General features: G+C 42.3%; 1 protein-coding gene across 1 annotated transcript in view; it reads right to left on the bottom strand.

The window, feature by feature from the left end:
• Positions 1-22865, bottom strand: part of LOC144499224 (metabotropic glutamate receptor 8-like) — a 472228-nt gene that overhangs the window by 155731 nt on the left and 293632 nt on the right. Inside the window, exon 6 of the mRNA XM_078221343.1 lies at positions 2494-2694. Coding sequence (XP_078077469.1) covers positions 2494-2694 — 201 coding nt within the window. The remainder of the gene's footprint in view (positions 1-2493; positions 2695-22865) is intronic.

The raw sequence follows: 22865 nt of genomic DNA on the forward strand, positions 1-22865 counted from the left end.
GGTGTCACGGAAAAGTTTGATAAGAACTCATGGACTTGGCGGCAAAATACTGGCATGGATAGAGGATTGGTTAGTGTCTAAGAAGCAAAGAGTAGGAATAAATGGCATATTTTCAAGTTGGTGGATGGTTACTAGTAGAGTGTTGCAAGGATCAATGCTCGGGCATTAGCTATTTACAACCTATATTAATGATTTACATGCAGAGACAGAGAGTAATGTATGTGAGTTTGCTAATACTAAGCTAGGCTGAAATGCAAGCTGTGAGGAGGACAGAGAGGCTGCAATTTTTTACATAGATAGGTTAAGTGAGTACGCAACAAGATGGCAGATGGAATATAATGTGGGGGCGTGGAAGATTATTCATTTTGCTTGTAAGAGTAAAAAAGCCGAATAATCTTTACAAGGCACCAAACTTGTAAATGTTGATGTTCAGAGGGACTTGCATTTACTCATAGGAAACCCACAAGTTAGCTTGTGGGTGCAGTAAACAATTAGGAAGGCAAATTGCATGCTGGCCTATATTGCAATGGGATTGGGATACAAGGATATCGAAGCCTTGCTACAATTGTACAGGGCATTGGTGAGACTACACATGAAATCCTGTGCACAGATTTGATCTCCAGATGGAAGTAAGGATATACTTGAATTGGAGATGGTACATTGAAGTTTCACTAGATTGATCACAAGATGAGGGGCTGACCAAACTGAGTCTATATTCTCTGGCATTTAGAAGAACAAGAGGTAATCTCATTCCAACATACCAGGTTCTGAAGCGTCTTGACAGGGTAGAAACTGAGAGATTGTTTTCTTTGGCTGAGAAATCTGGATCACAAGGGCACAGCCTCAGGATATGTGGCTGATGATGTAGGACTGAAAAGAGGAGAAATTTTTTCTCTAAAAGGATTGTGAATCTTTGGAATTCTCGTCCCTGGGGTTTGTGGATGCTCCATCTTTGAATATATGAGGGGATTAGGTCATTACGTGAACTGAAACAATGTGTAGGAGTATGGGGAAAAGGCAGGGGAATGGCACTAAGTCATGGTGCTCATTTGGAGAGCCGGTGCAGACTCAATGGTCCAAATGGCCCCCTTCTGTGCAGTTCTGTGACATAGACAGATTTTTCATCTCTCAGGGAATCAAAGGAAATGGCGAGCAGGCAGAAAATGGAGTTGATGCTGAAGATCAGTCATGAAGATGTGAACTCCAAATGGCCTACTCCTGCTCCCATTTCTTATGTTCTTAAGTTCTTGCTTGGGAAATATACATTAAGACAATCAAATGCTTTAGGGAGGGCTGAAAGCAGATTCAGTCTTGATTTTATTCATGGCCACCGAACAATGGCAATATATGAGAGTTATTCACCAGAGGAACTGAATTGTGGACGACAGAGACAAATTAACAGTGGTCCCTAATCTAAGCACCTTATCCATAGTTTGTTTAAACAAGATCATTTTCAATGATGTCAACTCTCAAAAGAAAATGAAAAACTGAATCTAATTAGGGAAGCCTAGGGAAAAACCTGTCTGTATATTCAATGAGAAAGTCATATTATAATATTACCGATATCATTAGCAATGCTGTACCATTAAGTGACCTTCAGTGAACTGAGGAAAATCCTATCATTTGGTAGCACAGTAAGAACGAAGAAACATTATATCACAATTCCAAATAAAGATTAAATTCTCATAATTAGCCTCAGTGGAATGTAGATCTAAACTCACTTGTGGCTCGGAGGAAACCAATGACCACTAGAGCAAAAAGCTTTAAATAACACAGCTGAAGGGCTATAAATATCTGATTTCTAGCAGAAAGTTCACGGTGGTTGGTTACAAGAACCTACGGTGATAATTGTATCAATTGAGTTTTAATACATACAGGTGGAGGACATGAGTTGGATGGTTCCTTGAGCATATATAAAGAGACCTTTACTGACACAGGGATTGAGTCGAGTCTGGAGATATATACCTGTACTGTTGCACTCTGAGAATAAAACTATTCCAAATTGTTATGTATTGTAAACCAATGTGGGTAGTGTGACACATGATTACATGTGACAACTGCACACATGTGATTATCATCAGGAGTATTTGGGAAATTATCCTTCTTTTCCTTCCTGGAGTGCAAGCAAGACCGACTCTGTTTCTTCCTTCACCAACTGGCCATTAGATTATTGTAAAGACTTTAATTAGGCAATTGAGGTTGACCTGTTAGAATATGAACTCCCTGATTTAGGGTCACATTGATGGGCCAAACAGGGAACCTCTTGCTTTGTATTTAACCAGGCATGTCAGTTCCTCTGGGACTCCTAGTGTAGTCTACTAACTGAAAGCACTCTATATGCTGTTGTCAGACTTGGAAATAAGGGGATTTTGGTGAAGGGACTTCTGCCTCCAAGGACTTATTACATTTATAACACCAATAAAAATATGTTTTTAAAAGAGAGCATGACAACAAAACTGTGCCTGGGTAGAGCAAAAAAATTAAAACACTTACCACTGAAGTTTACAGCTCGAATAAACCGCAGCAATTCCTTGCCATCCACAGAGCTCATAATGGGGCACAGACCAACGTAACCAGGGCACAGCTCTTTGTGCATGTTGTGTAAAGCATGTGCCATTGAGTACACAGCGTCGATGACAAACTGCACTTTTCCTTCCTGCTCATATGACGAATCCCTTCCAATTCTTTCCAATCCTAAAAAAAATTTAAAAGATCAACATTTAAGAGGTTTTTTTAATATACTTCATCAGAACCCAATGTGTGCAAGGATGCTTATGGTGGTCGATTATTCAACTTCAGTGTGGTGTTTCTCTTTAAACATCTTCTCTCCATTGCTGTCTAGTTTCAACACATCACGGATCGTTTTTCTTCACCTCACCACAGAACAGATGCTACTCACTCTCCATTTACGTCTTTTATCATGTCTAATCCAAAGAGCAGCAAGATCCTCAATGCCTCAGGCACTGGTATCTCAAGTTGATACTTAAGTGGGATAGAGTTCAGCTGTAGCTGCACTGTTCTTCCATGAACACAGGGTCGTAATGAGAAGTTATTACTTTCAACGACTGATACAATGGAATTGAAAGTGGCAATGTATCAGTGCACAAACTCACCACTTTTGAAGTTGCATGTCAAAAATGTTCACAGGTCAGTTTTGTCACATGAAACAGTTTCCCATTAATGAAGCTGCGAATCAAGAACTGCAAAATGTGACAATAGCTGCTTTACCAAATGTTACTAACTCCACAGTTTTGCAGATTATCTAATGAAATGAGGGCAGCATGGTGACACGGTGGTTAGCACTGCTGCCTCACAGCACCAGGGACCTAGGTTTGATTCCCGGCTTGGGTCACTGTCTTTGTGGAGTTTGTTCATTCTCGTCGTGTCTGTGTGGGTTACATCCGGGTGCTCCAGTTTCCTCCTACAGTCCAAAGATGTGTGGGTTAGGTGGATTGGACGTGTTAAATTGCCCCATAGTGTCAAGGGTAAATGCATGGGATGATGGGGAGAGGGCCTGGGTGGGATTGTGGTCGGTGCAAACTTGATGGGCCAAGTGGCCTCCTTCTACACTGTAGGATTCTATGATTTCTATGATTCTATGAAAATGAAGAGTGTGTGCCCATACGTCCACGATCACCTACAGGAAATCTTCTTACGCATTCTCCATCGGATATGATAACTTATCTCAAAAGGTAGGCACAATATACTGCTGAGGACAGAGATAGTGAGAAACAAGCAAGGCAAAGTCTTTGTACGCTTCACCAGGACTTACTGCTGAACATGAGGACAAATACTGTAAAACCCCGTCAAACTTTCCGTTCAACCCTGTTCTCACAAATACTTGAAGAGTGTGTAAAATGTGTAAAATGCTGGGATGAGTGATGCAAGTTCAGCCTCTATTCACAACTAGTAAATGCTGAGTAAAGGTTTGGAGGCTGATGGTGGAGGTTCTGCATTGTTGAAGAATTTATAAGTTACTAAAGCCCATGTCAATAATCAGCAGAAGTGGTAAAGTACCAGGTAATGATTCACATTACAGAGTTTCAAATTATTGAGATTACTGGTTGATTACTGGCTGATTGAGTCAAGTTCCTTTTCCATTACCATAAGAAAGAACCTGAGCATCCCAACAGTGCAGAAAGAGGACATTTGACCCATCGAGTCTACACCAGCTCTCTGAAAGAGCATCCCACTCAAGATCACCCCTCCAACCTATTCCCGTAACCCCACATATTTACTATGGCTAACCCAACTAACCTACAAGTCTTTAGACACTAAGGGGACAATTTAGTATGGCCAATCTATCTAACCTGCACATTTTTGGATTGTGGGAAGTAACTGGAGCACCCAGAGGAAACCCACGAAGACTTGGGGAGAACATGCAAACTCCACACAGATAGTCACCCAAGACTGGAATCAAACCCGGGTCCCTGGAGCTGTGAGGCAGCCGTGTTAACCAGTGCACTGCCCCACCTTAGGAACTCGTGAACTTTCCTACTGTGGGGATCATTTCTCCATAAAACCACAGACCTTGGGGCGGCACGGTAGCACAGTGGTTAGCACTGCTGCTTCACAGCTCCAGGGTCCCGGGTTCGATTCCTGGCTCGGGTCACTGTCTGTGCGGAGTTTGCACATTCTCCTCGTGCCTGCGTGGGTTTCCTCCGGGTGCTCCGGTTTCCTCCCACAGTCCAAAGATGTGCGGGTTAGGTTGATTGGCCAGGTTAAAAATTGCCCCTTAGAGTCCTGGGATGCGTAGATTAGAGGGATTAGCGGGTAAAATATGTGGGGGTAGGGCCTGGGTGGGATTGCGGTTGGTGCAGACTCGATGGGCCGAATGGCCTCCTTCTGCACTGTAGGGTTTCTATGATTTCTATGATTTCTTGGGTGGGATCTCCCGGCCGCACTAGCCCCAAGGCCGGAAAATTCCACCCGAGGTCAACGGACCTTTGCATGGTCTGCCCCTCGCCTGCTACAATTCCCGTGGTGGGTGGAATTGGAAAATTCCCCTCTCTCCATGTTCTTCTTTTGAAGAGATCAGAAGAAACAGGCTGAAATGCTACCAGGGCTTTTAAAACATTAAACATCGTCGTGGGGTCAGGTTTCCGAGGATTATTTCAATATGCACAGGAATACAATCCTAATTCTCCTCCAAATCACACACCATACTGTGATGTATTTCACCCTTCATTCATCATCATAAAATTGATATCCTGGAATGCCCTACCTGATATACAAGGTGGATCAAGAAGGCGGCCTAGCTTTTCAAGGGCAACTCAAGATGGGCAATAAATACTGGCCTTGCTAGTGATACCCATTTCCCAAGAGTGGAAGGACAATGCAGCTTAGTGCGGTTCAATCAGAAGTTACAAGTACAACACAAAGCCAATTTGTTGTAAAATTAGGAATGGATTAATTCTACAGACTGCTTCACTCTCAATTGCAACATGAATGACTTCAGTGAAGGACAAATAAGCAGGTTTCGTTTCTCATTATATTATGGCGTTCACAGTCACAGTTTGAGTCAAGAGATGAAGGAAAACATTTGTTTTCTTCCAAACAAGAGGCATTATTTTGCCAATACATTGCAAAGAAGGTTGAGATTAAGACTGCGGAGATTTTGGATTAATTAGGTGGTATCTATCCCAGAAATTAACAATGATATCAGACAAATGCAGATAATTGTATTTCCATATCAATGTCAATACATATTGTTTTACAGGTCCAACAGTTTAACCGGAACCATTTGTCACATGTATAAAGAATTAGACACTTTTAAAGTGACATTAATGTTCCAACTTGTTCATATTTCAGCATTTGTACAGCTTGTGACTTGGACTAAAGAAATAATTATAGCGCACATTCCATGATACATTCTTTTCCCCAAAATTTCAAGGCAAGCCACCTTGTACTTTTGTTAGGAATCGTAAAAAGATTTTTCCGTATAAAGGGTGTTCAGCTCATTGGGGGCAATACTCCCATGCCGCTGCATTGCTTTTCTGGCACAGGAGACTCTAGCAGAAGCCATTTCGCGGGCTCCCCACTGGGCGCCATTGCCTCCGCACGTCTCCCAGCGCCAGATTTCCGGCGCTGTCAGATCCACACCAGAAATTGGTGTGGAGCTGCATAATATATTCAAGCGAAGAGGGGGCAATCAAGGTCCCCCAGAGGGTCGGGCACCAGGGGTGTGCCGCCTGGGCATTGGCATCTTGGTAGTGCCAGCCTGGGCCCCCTGGCACTGCCCAAGGGGTAAAGTGCCAATGCCCAAGGGGCACATTGGCACTGCCCACCAGGAATGGGGCAGTGGCAAGGGAGCAGGGCCTAATTGAAGGGGGCCTGATGGGCCTCCGGGGGCGATCTGTGGGGGTGGGGGTCCTGCTGCCACTCTGCACTCAGGTTGAGTGACAGAGGGAGGGAAGCCAATGATCGGGTCTGGCCATTGGGATTCGGAGCTTTAGGGTGGGGTCAGGGCTGCGGGGAGGGGGGTCGGTGGCAGATCGGGAGATCAGGGTTGCCGGGAGGTGGGGAGGGCTGGCGGGAGATCGAGGTGGGCCGGGAAGGGGGAGTTGTGGTTGGGGTTGGGCCCGGATATGTCCGGAGGGCCAGCAATTGGACCGTGTGGGGGGTCATGGGGCTGTCTAGTGAACTGCAGGCCAGCGATCGGGAAGCCGGCAGACAGGGGCCACTCTGCATGCGCCGATCTTGGCGCTGACAGATCGGTGCATGCGCAGTGGCCCACTCAGTGCTATGCTGCCTGCCTCTCCAGCGGGGATAGGTCCTACCTATTGATTTTTGGACTGATTCACGCTAGTGCACTCTGCAGTGCACAGAGTGTGGGAGATTCATTTTGAAACTCCCGCTGAAAAAACAGTGGGATTTACTCCACTTTTTAAACGAATTAGACATTCAGAATGTTTTTGGGAGAATCGCCCCCATCATGTCTTGTGCTCATTTTAGCTCTACACTTGGAGCTAATACATCTTTTAATGCAGTGGCTAGGTGTGTGGATTACCAATGTGCTAACTGCTTATCCACCATCACTTTTACCTTACTAATGATGCTTATTAATGATGACCAATTGCTCCAAAGACCATGTCTTACTTCCTTTACCCATGTAAAACATAACAGCAAATTAAAATTAGGTGCCTACATCTAATTCAAAACCTTGAATGTTCACGTTATGGAGGAAATTGAAGCCAAAAATGCAAAAGGTGTTAAAAATTACTGGGACACAAAATTTTACAATCATCAAATACTAGTTTTGATTTATATTGGGTGACATTCCAAAGGACAAAACTTTTGAATTCATTGCAAATGCTGTTATTGCAGTTAATACAAAGCCCATACATTCATTCAGTATTGTAGTCGACGTTACTGCGCCTTGGGTGGCATCTTCCCCGAGACAAAGAAATCTTTTTGACAGCCAGAATTCATCTTTCAGATTCTGCTGTGTTTTCAAGCCCTGGCATTAAATGTACCTTTCATCCTCAAATGAATAAAATTTATATATTAAATTTGTTATGTGGGGTATCATAAATGCATGCAGCGCCTATTACTCCTGATGGTGGCATTGTGGTTGGCTTTATCAATGTTAAATTGCCACTCCATGAAAAAGGCAACAGATTCTATCTTGTAACTGAATGATATCAAACAGTGTAATCCTGGTACTAGTTTAAAATGCCTTCTGATTTCTTCATTCATTCTGCATTATTTGTCAGTAACTGAAATTTCTAGTATACAAAAAAGGGTGAACACAACGAACCTCAAAAATTACCTAGTTCATCTTAAAATGATCAAATTTATCCACTCAATTGTCTTGTGTCTGTTGTGATATCACTTTAAGAGAATATGCAAATGAACAAGAAACCAGCATGAAAAGTAGCATGTGGCCAACTGTCAGTTAGTAGTGTAGGAGCTGCAACTGTGACTGATGGTTGCTGGAATCCTCGAGTAGATATGTTCATTGAGCCATCCTGTATTATGCATCCATATCAGTTGGTGCCTTCAAATGAATTAAACCTACTTATAGTCTATTAGTCCTATGTGTGAGAATGAAACAGAAATACTACAGTATTTTTTTAAAAATCTTCAGTAAAGTTCGCACTTGAAGACCTCTACTTCTGCCAAGGTTTGGACTCTGACATGCTAGTTTTGCCCATGGTGAAGACTCTGAGTTGAATTTTGATTGTGCAGTTTGAGCATGTGCAGCACTCTTTATTTCCATGTCTGTATTAGTACCAGTCAGCTTCACTGAAAAATAGAGAACTGATGAAAATCTGAAATTCAACCTGAAAAATAGGTATTTGGCCATTTGTTCAAACTACTTCTGTTGATACAGTTTCCAGATTGCCTCATTATGAATGCTCGGCTGAACTAAAAAAATAGCTAATGGACTCAGCTTAGTAGGCAATGTTAACACAACTTGAAGGGGAGTTCTTGCTTTGTTTGATTGACTGCTCTATAGGATTGAAATCTGTCATTTTTTGTTTTGGTGTGTTTTTCAATGCTTGAGTGTCTATTTGGAAAGGATTAATAAACAGATTATAAGTGAATTAAATTTTTGTCATTGCTACTATGAATATCAATGTTTCAATTACACCTTTATGAGGTTCTAACTATGGTTTTCTTATCAAAGGGGATTTTCAAAAGTGTTTGCTTATTTTGTCAGTTTCAGAAGTATTGCAAAACATGCCAGACTTGCCAATGGCTCACTGGTTCTCTCTATGGTGGATACTGGATGAATGGGTCTGGAAGATGCATGGGGAAAATGGGGGGTGAGACAGTGACTAGGAGCACAGAGGGAATATGGAAGGGGCATGGAAAGACACGGGGGATTTCAGGTGGGGATGAGGGGGATTGAAGGGGCCAAAGGGGTGAGGACTAGGGAGCCTAAAAACCATGTAGAGAACAAGTCCATGTCCATGAGGATCAAGGTGAACATCTAAGCAGCCCATCTTGGCATCTACTCGGGTCTGTCACTATCTTGGACCTGCTTACAGAGACCCAAACCCCTGCCTGCCCACATATCATAGAGCTGAAAATACTATGGGAGTAGGAGGAGGTGACAAGTTCAGGCTCGTAAAGCAAGGAAACAGCCTGACTCACATTTCCCTATGCAGAGGGGAGATCCAGCCTCTGCTCTCTTTGACAGTGACTGCTGTCTTTTCAATAGAATAAGAAAATACTCCTTAAATCCAGAACAAAGAAGATAACTGTCATTATGTCAAGTACACTTTGTACACCAAAAGAAGCAAAAACTTCATTCCAATTTTCTGTGTGCCTCTGCAATGTACATGTATCTTTGCATATCCATGCGGACAAGGATTTGGTTGTAATCCTTCACTTTAATAACACTCCAGTCAACAAATCTGGACAATGGGCTTTAAGCTAATAGTTCATTTGTGAAACCATGGCTGAAATCTCAAGTAACATCAGTTAGCAGCACCTGTAAGCATGACAGCACAACAACAGCCTTTCAACCTCCCTTACACAGTGATACCACTAACACAGTGATGCTAATCTCCTACCTTCACTTTTATAGTGACACAACAGTACCATCGCTGCTATACAACTAAATCTCAGCTCCACAAAGTCTAACCTGCACACACTTGCAAGTGACACCAACTCTGCAATCTTTGTTCTTTTATTGCTTTGCTAAATTGAATTTCTGATGTAATGACCGGGCTGTTTACTGAAAATATAATTCTATTAAGTCGGCCCGAATAATGATTCCAAAGTCATTTGATTGGTCTCTTTTTCCCTGATGCCTCAGGTTTCTGTTGTGTAACCTCCTCAAAAAATCTGACTTTGCAGTAATTTGTCTCGAAAGATTCCGTGTTGTCTGAATTTCAGTCGGTATTTTCAGATCCAATTTCAGAACTTTACAGTAGTTGGTACACTTCAGTAAACCTGTGGATATCTTTTCCACACCAAATATATCAGAACTAAGTCGAAAGTATCCAGTGATCAGTTTGCTCAAGCATTCCCTCAAAGACATGTACTGATAGTGGATCTATTTCCAAGTACAGCCTGTGGTACAAATTGACAGTGTACCCAACTCCTTCTTGGGTTCTCAGCAAGCGAAGAGGGAGCAATTAGCTGCTCCAACACCTTCAGATGATTTGCTCAAGAATTTTCATCTGTGGGGGCATAGGTAAAAATTTTAAATTTACGGTGAGAGCAGAGTTCAGTTTTATACAAATGTGTTTACAATTTACAATTCTGTAGCTTGGTTTATGTAATGGCAGCTGTAGTACGCTCAAGCATATTTATAATCCGGTGTTCTGTAGAAGGGTCATTTAGATCTGAAATGTTAACCCCAGCCTCTCTCCACACATGCTGCCAGACCTACTGGGTTTATCCAGCATTTTCTGTTTTTAGAACCATGATCAGTCCGGCTGCCTCGGCTTGAGCTGTTATAGATGCTGGAAGCAATCGTCCATTTTACCACCACATTCAAGATACTGAGAACTGTGGTTGTTTCACAGATTAAGCCCCTCTCAATGAACAGAACAGAGCACATGAATATGTGTCGAGTAGGACTTTTGAAAATTCAATAATCGTGGCGCAGTGTGAAAATAGCAGTTCTTCACATTTTTCAAGTGGGTAAGTAAGAGGCCCTCAGTCCATGCAGCCACCTTCATTGTGGAGTTCCTGTTTTAGGACCTGGTCTACCATGCCATTTTTGTTTTCCTTTCTATTCACTGCATATATTAAGTATTGATCCAATTCTCCTCAAAATACTTCAACTGAATTATCATTTCCTGTGCTCAGAGATTGTCTCCTCCAAGGACATTAACAAGGAGGTTGTTACTTAAGGTTTAGCTTACAGATTTTTTGCTAATCATCATGTCTCCCAACCTTTTAGCCAAAATTTCCTCAAAATATCCCTGCACAAATGCTTTGGACCTGGCAACCTGGCTATTTATTGCTTAACCAGCATCAATAAAACAGATTAGATCTTCATTATTACCTTGCTGTTTGTGGGAACTTGCTTTATACAAATTGATTGCCACATTTCCTGCAGCAGAACTGTGACTGCTCTTCAAAAGTACTCAATTGTTGTGAAGTGTTTTGATATGTTGGAAATCATGTATGGCGCTACATAAACGCAACTACTTTAAAAAAATGTTTGCTTTTATTTAATTTTATTATGTGAGCATGAAATTGCTTGCCCTGCATTCCCTCTGGGTTCCTGCCCGCCCCAACCTGGTTGCGATTTAACGCTGGAGATGGGCAGGATATCGAACAGGAAGCCCGCCCTTGTCCCAATTAAAGCCCAGAAGTGGCCATTTAATTGCCGCTTAAGGGCTTTTTTCCACACAGCCTCATGCTTGCACATGATAGATTGGAGCGGGAACCCGCAATTGAAGAAAGTTAGACCCTTGTGGGAAGTGCGGTGGCACGGAAAGTGGGTGTGTTGCATGGGCAGTGGAGGGGGAGCACAACGCAGGAAGTGGTGGGGGTCGTTTCCATCAGTAGCCCCCTTCCAACTAGGGAACTCCCCCCTTTGGGCATAGTGACCTCCAGACTTTCCTCCCCCTCTAATCTATCCCCTGACATGCTAATTTCCTCCTCCCCCCACATAATTAGCTGGCAACTCTTCAAAGCTGGTGTTCCTCCTGGTTTCAGGCAGAAGTCCCAGCTTCTGCCAACCAATGCTCGTTTGAGCATGAAATGTCATTGGGCCTGCTAGAGTTGGTGGGGATGTGTTCTCTGCTGGCTTTTCTGGCCTGTGCTTTATTCTGGCATGGATGCCACATATTCCAAGGAGGTGAGAATGACAATTCCTATTGGTGTTTGGAACATACTGTATAAATGAAATGAGGGAGAGGATTAACGAGACTTCAGCCTTTACACGCCACCCAAAAGACTGCAACTTCCATCGATGCAGCACTCTGTCAGCACTGCACTGGAGTGTCAACCTGGATTATGTGCTTAAATTCAGGCATGGAGCCTGAACCACAACTTTCTGACTCAGGAATAAATATACTGCCAAGCTGTCAAGAGAGATTGTGAATGGCAGAGCTCTTGGATTACACCACTGATCATTGCTGCTCATAAGAACTGGGGACTAATCTCTAGCCTTTACTCCTCTTAGCCAGTCAGTTGGCTTTTCCCAAGAGCTTTCATTTCACTACAAATCTTTCAATGTGGCCCTGATCACATACACCCCAAAGATAAAATGATCAAAAATCCACCTTATTGTAATTACTCTCCAATGCCATTACATCTGAACTCATTCTTGAAAATGCTGGAATGGCTTCCTTTACAGCAGCTTATAATGTTTTACAGGCTGTAGACGTCAAGCTGACAGAGGCCCAAATTGCATAAATTGTGCTCATGAGCATGTTTTTTTCTTTTAATTAGATCATTGTATTTTTTAAAAATTGTTTGTCACTAATATAATCATCTTCTTGTTCATCCAACGAGGTGAAGATGATGATGTTTGGAAGGGTTCGGTGAATACGTAGGTGATGCTAAGATGGATCTGCACCCAGAAGGTTCTGCTGCAAACAGGACAGCATTCAGCAGACGACAGAGTCTTGGGCAGGTTTTTGGCTCAGGGTTTTCTCTCTTGCATCTGCCCTCTTCCTCTGATATGCATGTGCTTTCGAAGGAGGATGCACCATTTCTTATTTGGTTGCGGCAGGTGCAGAAATCCTGGGCGAGCTTCTCCTTGGACTCAAAAAACTCATAAGTGAAGTCTTCAGAGTGTCCCTGTAAGCTTCCTTTAACTGCCATGAGAGCACACGCTAGACTCGAAGATTCACTTTGCAAAGTGAATGGCAGACATTCTCACTAGCAAATCAGCCCAACTTAATCATACAGCACACAAAGGCCATTTGATCCGTCATGCCTACACTTTGAAGTGATGATTTAATTAATCCCACTTTCCTGTTCTCCCAGTGCCCTTTCAATCACTTCTTTTCTAATATCTTTGATTTGATTTATTATTGTCACATGTATTGGTATACAGTGAAAAGTATTGTTTCTTGCACGCTGTACAGACAAAGCATACCGTACATAGAGAAGGAAAGGGGAGAGAGCAGAATGTAGTATTAGAGTCATAGCTAGGATGTAGAGAAAGATCAATTTCATATGAGGTAGGTCCATTCAAAGGTCTGAAGGCAGCAGGGAAGAAGCTGTTCTTGAGTCGGTTGGTATGTGACCTCAGAATTTTGTATCTTTTTCCCAACGGAAAAAGGTGGAAGAAAGTATGTCCCGGGTGCAAGAGATTGAATGAGAGCATTGTTAGAGAGTTTAAAAGAGTTAGAATAAAGTTTAAAAGCATAGAACGAGCATAAAAGATAGAATTAGAAGGTATGCTGGGCACAGCTTGTAAGACGTCACCTCGTTCCACACCATCTTGACAAAAATCTATCCAATTGCACACATGGGCTGGGATAATTCCATGCTCTATTAACCTAACATAAGTGCCCCAGATGTTCAGATTTTTATTCTGTTTGGTGAGGGGGGGGGGGGGGTGGTGGGGCGGGGGGGCGGTGGGGGGGGCAGTGGTGGGAGTAGAAAATGGGAGTCCTGGCTGCTGTCCAGGGTGTGGAGGCAGACTGGGCAAAAGACCAGCCTCACTGCCTGGTATTTTGTTGAAGTTATTAAAAAGAAAGAAAACCAAAAGCAGCCCTCACCTCTCATCACCCCCCACACACTCCCCATGCGCCATCCATGCCCTCATGAATTCACTATTACAAAAAAAACTAACTGATAAAAAATCAATTATATTTAACTTAATGCCTTAAAAAAAGTCCTTTCAAAGGCTTCTATACATTTATAGCTGTCAATGAAACCATGGACTGAAAGACATCCCACTGTGATAATGATAGGTTGTTAAATCAGTCACTTAGTACTAATCCTACAATAGTCACCCTCAGGCTTAAGACAGTGGAAAACAGCAAAAACTTACTTTTTTAGCATTTCAGACAGTTTTGTTCCCAAATGTTTAAAGGGCAGATGATTTAAAATCGTTGACGGCTTGATAGTTGTCTTTGATAGCTCCCTTTGACAGTTCTCTCAGTGGCACGGTGGCACAGTGGTTAGCACTGCTACTTCATTGTGCCAGGGACTGTATGAGTTTGCACATTCTCTGCGTGACTGCATGGGTTTCCTTTGGGTGCTCCGGTTTCCTCCCACAGTCCAAAGATATGCAAGTTAGGTACACTGGCCCTGCTAAATTGCCCCTTAGTGTTAGGGGGATTAGCAGGGTTAATATGTGGGATTACGGGGATAGGGCCTGAATGGGTTTGTTGTCAGTGCAGACTCGATGGCCAAATGGCCTCCTTCTGCACTGTAGGGATTCTATGATTCTATGAATAGTCCCAAACTTGAGAGTTGCAAAGAGTTTATGCACAAGGGCACGTGACCTTCTCCAAGAGTCCCAGGATCATATGCAAAATGTAGCTTACCTCTTAAAAAGGGTACCCTAGCTCTCCAAAGAACTCTGGTATGTTTCGACCTAATCCTAACGCCAGGTCTAAAGTGCAGTTGTTCTGTGAATCATGCATGTGCTATTCAGAACCTGCCCTTATTCCTTCTCTGTGGAAATGGTAGGGGCCCAATTTTGGGAGTGGAACTTTCAGATTTGTGTCTCTGCAGCTGCTTTCATTCTGTCTGCGCAAAAATTCGGGCCATCTTGCCTGGCTCCAACCAAATATTCCATTCCAAGCTCCTTTAGCTTCATTACCATTCTACATAATGAAAAAAATCAGCTGCAGTTCCCTCAATTTCTACCAATGTTTCCTTCATGCAAAAAGACTACTTCTTATTGATTCCATTGCCCTGGTATTGAGAATACCGTTCCAGTATTTTCACACAAACATTTATTTCCTAATCTCAATTCATGCTTCATGAATTGACATGTTGCTCTCCAATAACACTTTATTTTCATCCAAGATCTATCACCTATCATTTTCAACAGACTTTTTTTTAACGAGCAAATCATTAAAATCCCTGGAATTCTTTGCAATTTTTCCTATTGCTTTTCATGTTAGATGATCCTTTCTGCACTATTTATTTCAATTGTATTTGTTGTTTCATTTCCTTCCTTTCCTATTACATCTTTTGAAGTATTTGCATTTTTAGGCTTTTTTTTAAGTACCCTCTTTAGCCAGTCAGGTTTATGTTTGGAACCTTAAAAGAAATTATAACCGGAATTTAACCGCTTCGCCCGCCCCAGAATCAGGGTGGACGAGGCTTGCAGAACAGCATTCCCCGTTGGCCGCGGGCGGGATCTTACGAGCCTCGGGCGGGTGAGGCGGTAAAATTCCAGTCTATGTTTCCCTCGTTCCAGATTCCATCCCACCCCCTAGTTTCTTGTTCATGGTGAATCAACATTGCATCTTGCTTGACCCTGAACTTAGCTTCTGACTCATCAGGCCACCTAATCCACAGCCCGAATCTTGCTCACAGCCGCCCCCTACTTTAATCCCATCAGTGCTAAAACACTCACGCACATGATGTTTTCCTATGACCCTACCCCCACTCTGTCTTTCCTGGCCGCTCTTACCCAAACTCCCCACTTCGGCCTGTCAGCCTGGTCATTGCAAGGCCCTAGCTGGGCTCCTGGCTCCCCTTCTTCGTGCTCTAATCCATTGATCCCGATACCAGTGTTGGAACAAGAGAGCTGCTAGACATTTGGCTATCAACTCTCAGAAGTGGTTCTTCCTCTTGGATTGAGGTGAACGTCCCATTCCAAGCCATTAAAAGCCATTAAAAGGCCCAACAGTTGTACTATAAGTCAGTGTTCACCCGACTTTTACACCGTATGATTCAGCCCTAAATTTCTAAAAGTATACCAATTGTGCAACCACCATATGATGGTAATTAAGGATGGTCAATGAATGAGGCACTGCCAAGTCACTTATATCCCAAGGGCAGACATATATTTTAAATGCTGCCCTTGTCAAGTACAGTATTTCACTGTTTTCATCCAATCCCAAACTAAATCCCATTCTCAAGTATATTTACTTAAAAACCCCTGTCCTCACTTCATTCTGTCCATTCTTTTGAGTTTGACTATTGGGGAATTACAGGCAGTCCTGCACCCACCAACCACTCCTTGCCACTCCACAGTTAACTTTCAGTCAATTCTGGAACTTTCCTAATGTATTCTTAGCCTAGTCACAATTCTCTCCTTCAAAGACCTTCTCTTTGATCTTTGGTTGTGTGCCTAACCTTTACAATTTTCTGTTCACCTTGAGATACTTCACTACATCAAAGGAACTTTGAAAATGCACCTTTGTATTATTAACCTTGCCATTTACATATCTTGTTCTGCTCATTCGGTCATTTCTAAGCTGCCTCTTCCAATTCCATTGCCCCGTGGGGAATTCATACGGTCAGATTGGCTATCCATTTTATACACTGCTCTCTTGTGATCTGATTGCGACAATTTCCTACCAGACAACTTAAATTAAAACTACTGACATCCCTGCAGGACGACTTATGTGAATTAGAAACAGTTGTGCTCCCAGCACTGAGACACCTTTTTTTTATTCATTCATGGGACTTGAGCACTGCTGGCTGGCCAACATTTATTGCCCATCCCTAATTGCCCAAGGGCAGTTGAGCGTCAACCATATTGCTGTGGCTCTGGAGTCATAGGCCAGAGCAGGCAAGGATGGCAGATTTCCTTCCCAAAAGGATATTAGAACAAAGAACAAAGAAAATTACAGCACAGGAATGGGCCCTTCAGCCCTCCAAGCCTGCACCGACCATGCTGCCCGACTGAACTAAAACCCCCTACCCTTCCAGGGACCATATCCCTCTATTCCCATACTATTCATGTTCCAGGCACCCACTACTCTATGTGTAAAAAATCTGCCTCGTACATCTCCTTTAAACCTTGCCCCTCGCACCTTAAACCTGTGCCCCCTAAAAAGTGACTCTTCCACCCTGGGAAAAAGCTTCTGACTATCCCCTCTGTCTATGCCTCTCATAATCTTGTAGACTTCTATCAGGTCGCCCCTCAACCTCTGTCGTTCCAGTGAGAACAAACCAAGTTTCTCCAACCTCTCCTCATAGCTAATGCCCTCCATACCAGGCAACATCATGGTAAATCTTTTCTGTACCCTCTCCAAAGTGAACCAGATGGGTTTTTCCAACAATCAACAATGGTTTCACAGTCATCAGTAGATTCTTAATTCCAGATTTTTTAAATTGAATTCAACGTCCACCAGCTGCTGTGGTGGGACTCAAACCCGGGTCCCCAGAACATTAGCTGAGTTTCTGGATTAATAGTCTAGCGATAATACCACTCAGCCATCATCTCCCCACACTCATTTAGTACCTCACTTTACACTAACATGATTGCTTCAATGGACATTGTTTCTTCTTCTTAAATATCCTTCTATTCATCCCCAGCTTTTGACTCTGAATCCACAAAAATTTGAGATGATTTTTAGAGGGACCAGAAGCATCATGTCATGTGGCTGCTCCCTGGTGCACCTGGAATTTCACTTCCTTGAAGAGGTTGAAGAGGTTCATTAGATACGATCTTTGTTTCTGAATCCATATTGACCACTGCTGTTGAACAGGCGGTCCTCAATATACCTGGGAATTCATAATTTCATCCATTATTTTCATGTACTTTCACCTTGATATTTAGTGGGTGTGGGGGAGCTGGTGGGAGATGGCATCAGTCAGGCAGGGGGAGGCAGTGGGGTGGGAAAGATAGAACTCTGGGTTTCCGCTGACATGCACCTTTGTTTTCAAGCAAGTTTCAGTTCCAAAGCATGGGGTCAGGGGAATGGGAGTACAGTACTGATCTGATCACTGGGTGTAAAGGGGTTATTTTTGATCCCAGGTGATGATGACTGATCCTTGATACCTGGATCAGAGAGTGGCCTTTGGATCCCAGTGTGGGAAGTGCGGTTTGATGGTTGGCATGGAAGACAATAAGCTAGTGGAGGTTGGGAGGAAGCCCCACCTCCCTTTCCTCTTGGTCCATAAGATAAGTGCTAGGAAGGTAAACTGGGAAGCCAGGGTTAAATCTGGTAGATGCATTAAGTATGAGGCACCGAGGCATAATATAACATTTAAATTACCAGCACACTTTCTGGGAGCTGGCTGGTTTCCCATTTCCCATCCCACCTCACTTAAAATGGAAATGGGTGAGTTGGAAGCGGGTTGGGGTCAAATTCGAGATTTTTTTAAAAAATGTATATCCCTCCTGATCCAATCCAACAATTTTGGGAGGGTTCAAATTATTCCCAATATTCTTAAAAACACTGAAACCTGTGCTAAATACCGAATGTCTGACATAGCTCCTTAGTGAGTCTGATTTTACAATGGTACGGATCCCGCAGTGCCAATAATGATGATGTGTTCAGTGTTTACCATTATTGGATGCCAGCAGCTTCCAGCATACACATACACTTTGGCACCTAAATCTAGATGTTGGCATGGGCTAACCAATGCCATGCCTGAGGGCTCACTATTTCCAAGGCAAGTAGAACCAGTGTGAATTTGGGCTCTTGTCCATTAATTATTACTAATTATTCAAATGGGATCCCAACATCTACATCCCCCCACCTCCCCCCCGGTACATGTTGTGTGGCAGCGGAGTTGGTCCACCATTGGTAAGTGATGGGATTTTCCAGTCCTGCTGCTGTCAACGAGGTTTCCCATAGTTCGTACCCTCCACTGCTGGAGAATCTGCAGACGGGAGGGGTTGCCATCAGCGGGACTGGAAGATCCCAACAGCAGGAACGGCCAGAAAATCACACCATTTCCAGACATCAAGGGGCCTCCTCTAATATTGTGAACACAAGGAGTCCCAAGCAGAACTGATCTTCTAAGTCGTCATTCACTTGAATTCATATTAAGAACATTACTCTGATTTTTAGTATTGGAGAAAGATTTATTATCCTTTGGCATCGTTTTAATGTAAATGGCTTTTTAAAACAAATTAGATAAATCTCTAATACTTGAAAACATTCCTTCAAATCATTCCCCCTCTGCTTTTTGCTTCAGCTGTCCACCTGTTGCAGGATATCTTCCCAGTTAAGAAAGATTTACGTATAGTCTTAATGTGTTTCAGGGTGATTCATCATTCAATTTGTTCATGCGCTTTTTCAACTCTGAGACATATTCCATTTTTAGCAATGTTTTAAATCTGTTTGATTCATTTTGGCTTATGTTGGTTTATTTTCTGTTTGATGTGAATATGGAATTTTAACGTTTGTTATTCTGGAATTTAAATGCAAATCTTAATCGGGATGCACCAACATTTCCAGCTCCATTCTTGCATCTTTTCACAGTGTTGGTTCCACTTTTTATAAAATATAATCGGGAAGATATTCTGTAAATTCTGTTTTCGACAAGACACAAGCGAATTCCAAGTTCTAGGTCTATTGAAATGAAGGATTTAATTTTTTGTAACTTATAGGGAGATGCCTTGAGGAGAAGTGGATCAATTAATGTATTGGACAGTGTTGTGACAAAAGATGTCAAAATCAGGATCATGCAGCTTCACAACTGTATATCATGTACTGCTGTGCTGAATGGCTGGTCTTACTGAGTCAGATTAAAAGCACACCAGTGACCATCTGGCCTTGCTTTTCCATCACTTCAGTTAGCACTGCAAGGGATCAATTAATAATAGATATTAACAGAACACTTCAATATTTAGTCAATACCAAGATAGCTCATTAAGCTGGGTCATCCGGATGCTGGATATGCTTTAGGTGTCATATCAGCAGTAGAAGTACCATTCAGATCATTTCTGTAACTTCCATTCATATGTTTCCTATTACATGATAAAAGGTACAATAATAGTGTTTTACAATTTTTTAAAAAATTGACGTTATGGACCAAATCCATGTTACAAAGAACCATAAATGGTGTGGAAGTACTGTTCCTGCAATGGCTGATTTATAAAGAGGAAAAGGTCAGCCAGCTGTTACATTTGCATATGCCACTCCACTGCCGTCTTGAATGCATCCAGATAATCATGGGCCATAGCGTGCCAAGGATGTCCACATGGAATGGTCCATAATTCACTGGCAGCCACGGCCCAGTGGTAGCATTCTCGCTTCTGAGTCAAGAGGTTTCAATGTTCAGTCCCACATAAGAAACTTGAACACATTATCCACTCCAATGCAGTACTGAGGGAGTTCTGCACTCTTGGAGATGCTTACTTTCAGGTGAGACATTAAAGCCTGTCTGCCGTTTTGGCTCAACAGAAATGATCCTGCAGTGTGATTTCAAAGAAGAACGGAGGGGTTCTCACCAGTGTGCCGGCCAATACTTATCCATCATTATTAACAGAAAACACCTCATCAGGGCATTATCACAATGTTGTTGTGGGATCTTGCTCTTTGCAAATTGGCTGGAACATTTTTGACATTACAACAACGATTACACTTCAGAAGTGCTTTGTTGGCTGTTGGGGATATACTTAGACTGCGAAAGACTCATTATAAACATAAGCCTTTCTTTCCACTTCAATTGATGATCTTTGTAATTAAAAAGTACCTGCGATTTTATTATGTCGTTGTTCACATTTATATGTATTTATACAGATGATCTAGAAAATATCTATCAATTTACCACTGTTGATGTTAAAATACCGCCAGATGCAAATTCACTTGTTAATGCATATTCTCGGTTTAGTATATTCCCTGTTTAGCATATGGGTGACATGTTCTCCTTATTTACAGCATGAAGAAAAATCTTCAAATCTCCTCCTCAAGGATAAGATACATTCCTTCCTGTTCTCCTTCTCTCCTGCCGACACCACTTTGAGCAATTAACCCAGCAACACCACAGGAAATTTAAAAAAAAAACTTGTACAATACATCAGCACAAATCAGGCACTTTCTGAATCACCTACCCAGTAAGGGAAAAAATTATCTAAAGAGAATCAGGGCTGCTCCAACACCATTCACAGATTGCCCTCCCCGTGTCAGTGGTAAATTATCGACTGTGTATGTGATGCTTTAACATTATGTGGAGATGAAAAGGCCCCTTTTTTTAAAAAGGGAAAGAAAGCTAAAATCCAATATAAGCAGTTTTTGTGCAATTTATAATTTACACAAAGTGGTTCAATTTCGTTCCCTTTTCATTCTGGATTTGGCCCTGATCCTAGTTCTGTCATTTAAGTGATGATTCCCTTTTCTCAGCATTTGTAAAAGGGTGTTTTTGTCTCATTTAGACATGGCAATTCAGTTCATTCAATCTAGTTATTGATTATCCTTAATTATGTTTGATATCAATAAATGAAGCAATTACTTTTACAGGCCTCATTCTCGTTAATCTGTAAGCGGCAATCTTGGACAACATTTTTCTGTTGTGTTGAACTTGGGAACTAAACATGCAGGGGACAAAGATTGTGTGATCCATATCAATATGTGAGTGCAGTCTTCCTTCTTGTTTGAAGGTTGTTCAACATCTAATCACAGATGAGCAGCTCATTATCAAACAAGAAGAAAATAGCTTGAGAAAATGGGGATCATTTTAACTTTGGGTGATGGGTCTCATTTACCATCTATTATATGACCAGTCTGCTTCCTTCCCATTGAAGGAATAAGAATGACCCTATCTACAGTATCTGAATAATCTTTGTTCAGCATTCACATACAAATGATATGTGCTGAATTAATTGAAAAACTAGAACCACTTAATTGTTCAAGCCACCTAGTTGCACTGCCGTAATGAGGGCTGCAATTCTCCAGCCAATGGGATTCTCTGGTCCCGCCGGCAGTGCACCCACGCCGCAGGTTTCCTATTGGCGTGGGGTGATGTCCATGGCAATTCCCATTGGCAGCGGTAGGACCAGCGAATCCTGCCGCTAGCAAGCAATGTGCCACCTCCCGCCGGCGGGAAACACGCAACTGGGAGGCCGGAGAATCTCGCTCCAGATCTTGTCATCTTAAACATTCAAGAAAGACTACAACTTCCAATAAAAACAAGCACATTGTTTTTTGTTTCAGGTACGGAAGGAGAATTTAGCCAAAGGGTTTACCTCCTCGCAAACTGCAACAGAAACCAATGGATAATGCTGTGAGCTACACTACTTATACCTGCTTTCATCATTAAGTTGAAGGTTTGATGAAAGGTAGCAGTGTTGAACTTTCAAAATATTGATTAAATTCATACAATCCTTTTGGGACGATTGGGGGAAATGGAATTTGCTTCATCTAAAAGATGATGGAAGGGCTATTGGACTTTCTGAAATGTCAATGCAATGCTTCTTATTGTTTCCCCTGTAAGTGGGGTCTGGAGTACAAACAGACAAGGTTAAAAGCATTTGCAAAATAATATCGCAGCAAAAAAACAAGGTGATCAGGTGGGTTGAGGGGACAGGAAAAAATATCAAGGGATTAAAAAGATAAGAAAAGCCAGGAAGAAAACTTTCTCTTCTCCATATCATGAGTCTCAAAGCATTCTTAACATTTTCAATCTACTCTTTTGGATTGGTAACACACTCAAAAGTAAGAATCACTGATGTGGCTAAGATTAACAGAATAATATCAGTTTACAAGAATGGTTCCAGGCATGAGAAACTTCAGCTTTGAGGATAGATTGGAGAGGTTGGGACTGTTCTCCTTGGAGAGAAGGCGGCTAAGAAGAGATTTGACAAAGGTGTGCAAAATCATGAGGGAGTAGACAGACTGGATAGGAAGAAACTGTTCCCACTCGTAAAAGGATCAAGAACACGGCACAGATTTAAATTGATTTATAAAAGAAGAAAATATGATATGAGAAAAAACTTTTCACACAATGGGCCCGATTTTACCAAAACTTCAACAGGCGTGAAATCGCGGTAAAGTCGGGCGTCGGGCCTAAAACGCGATCCGCACCAGAGTTTTTGCAAATCGCGCCTTTACCGACAACCGGTTTTGGCGCGG

The sequence above is a fragment of the Mustelus asterias genome, chromosome 9, assembly GCF_964213995.1.
Source record: "Mustelus asterias chromosome 9, sMusAst1.hap1.1, whole genome shotgun sequence".
Taxonomy (NCBI): domain Eukaryota; kingdom Metazoa; phylum Chordata; class Chondrichthyes; order Carcharhiniformes; family Triakidae; genus Mustelus; species Mustelus asterias.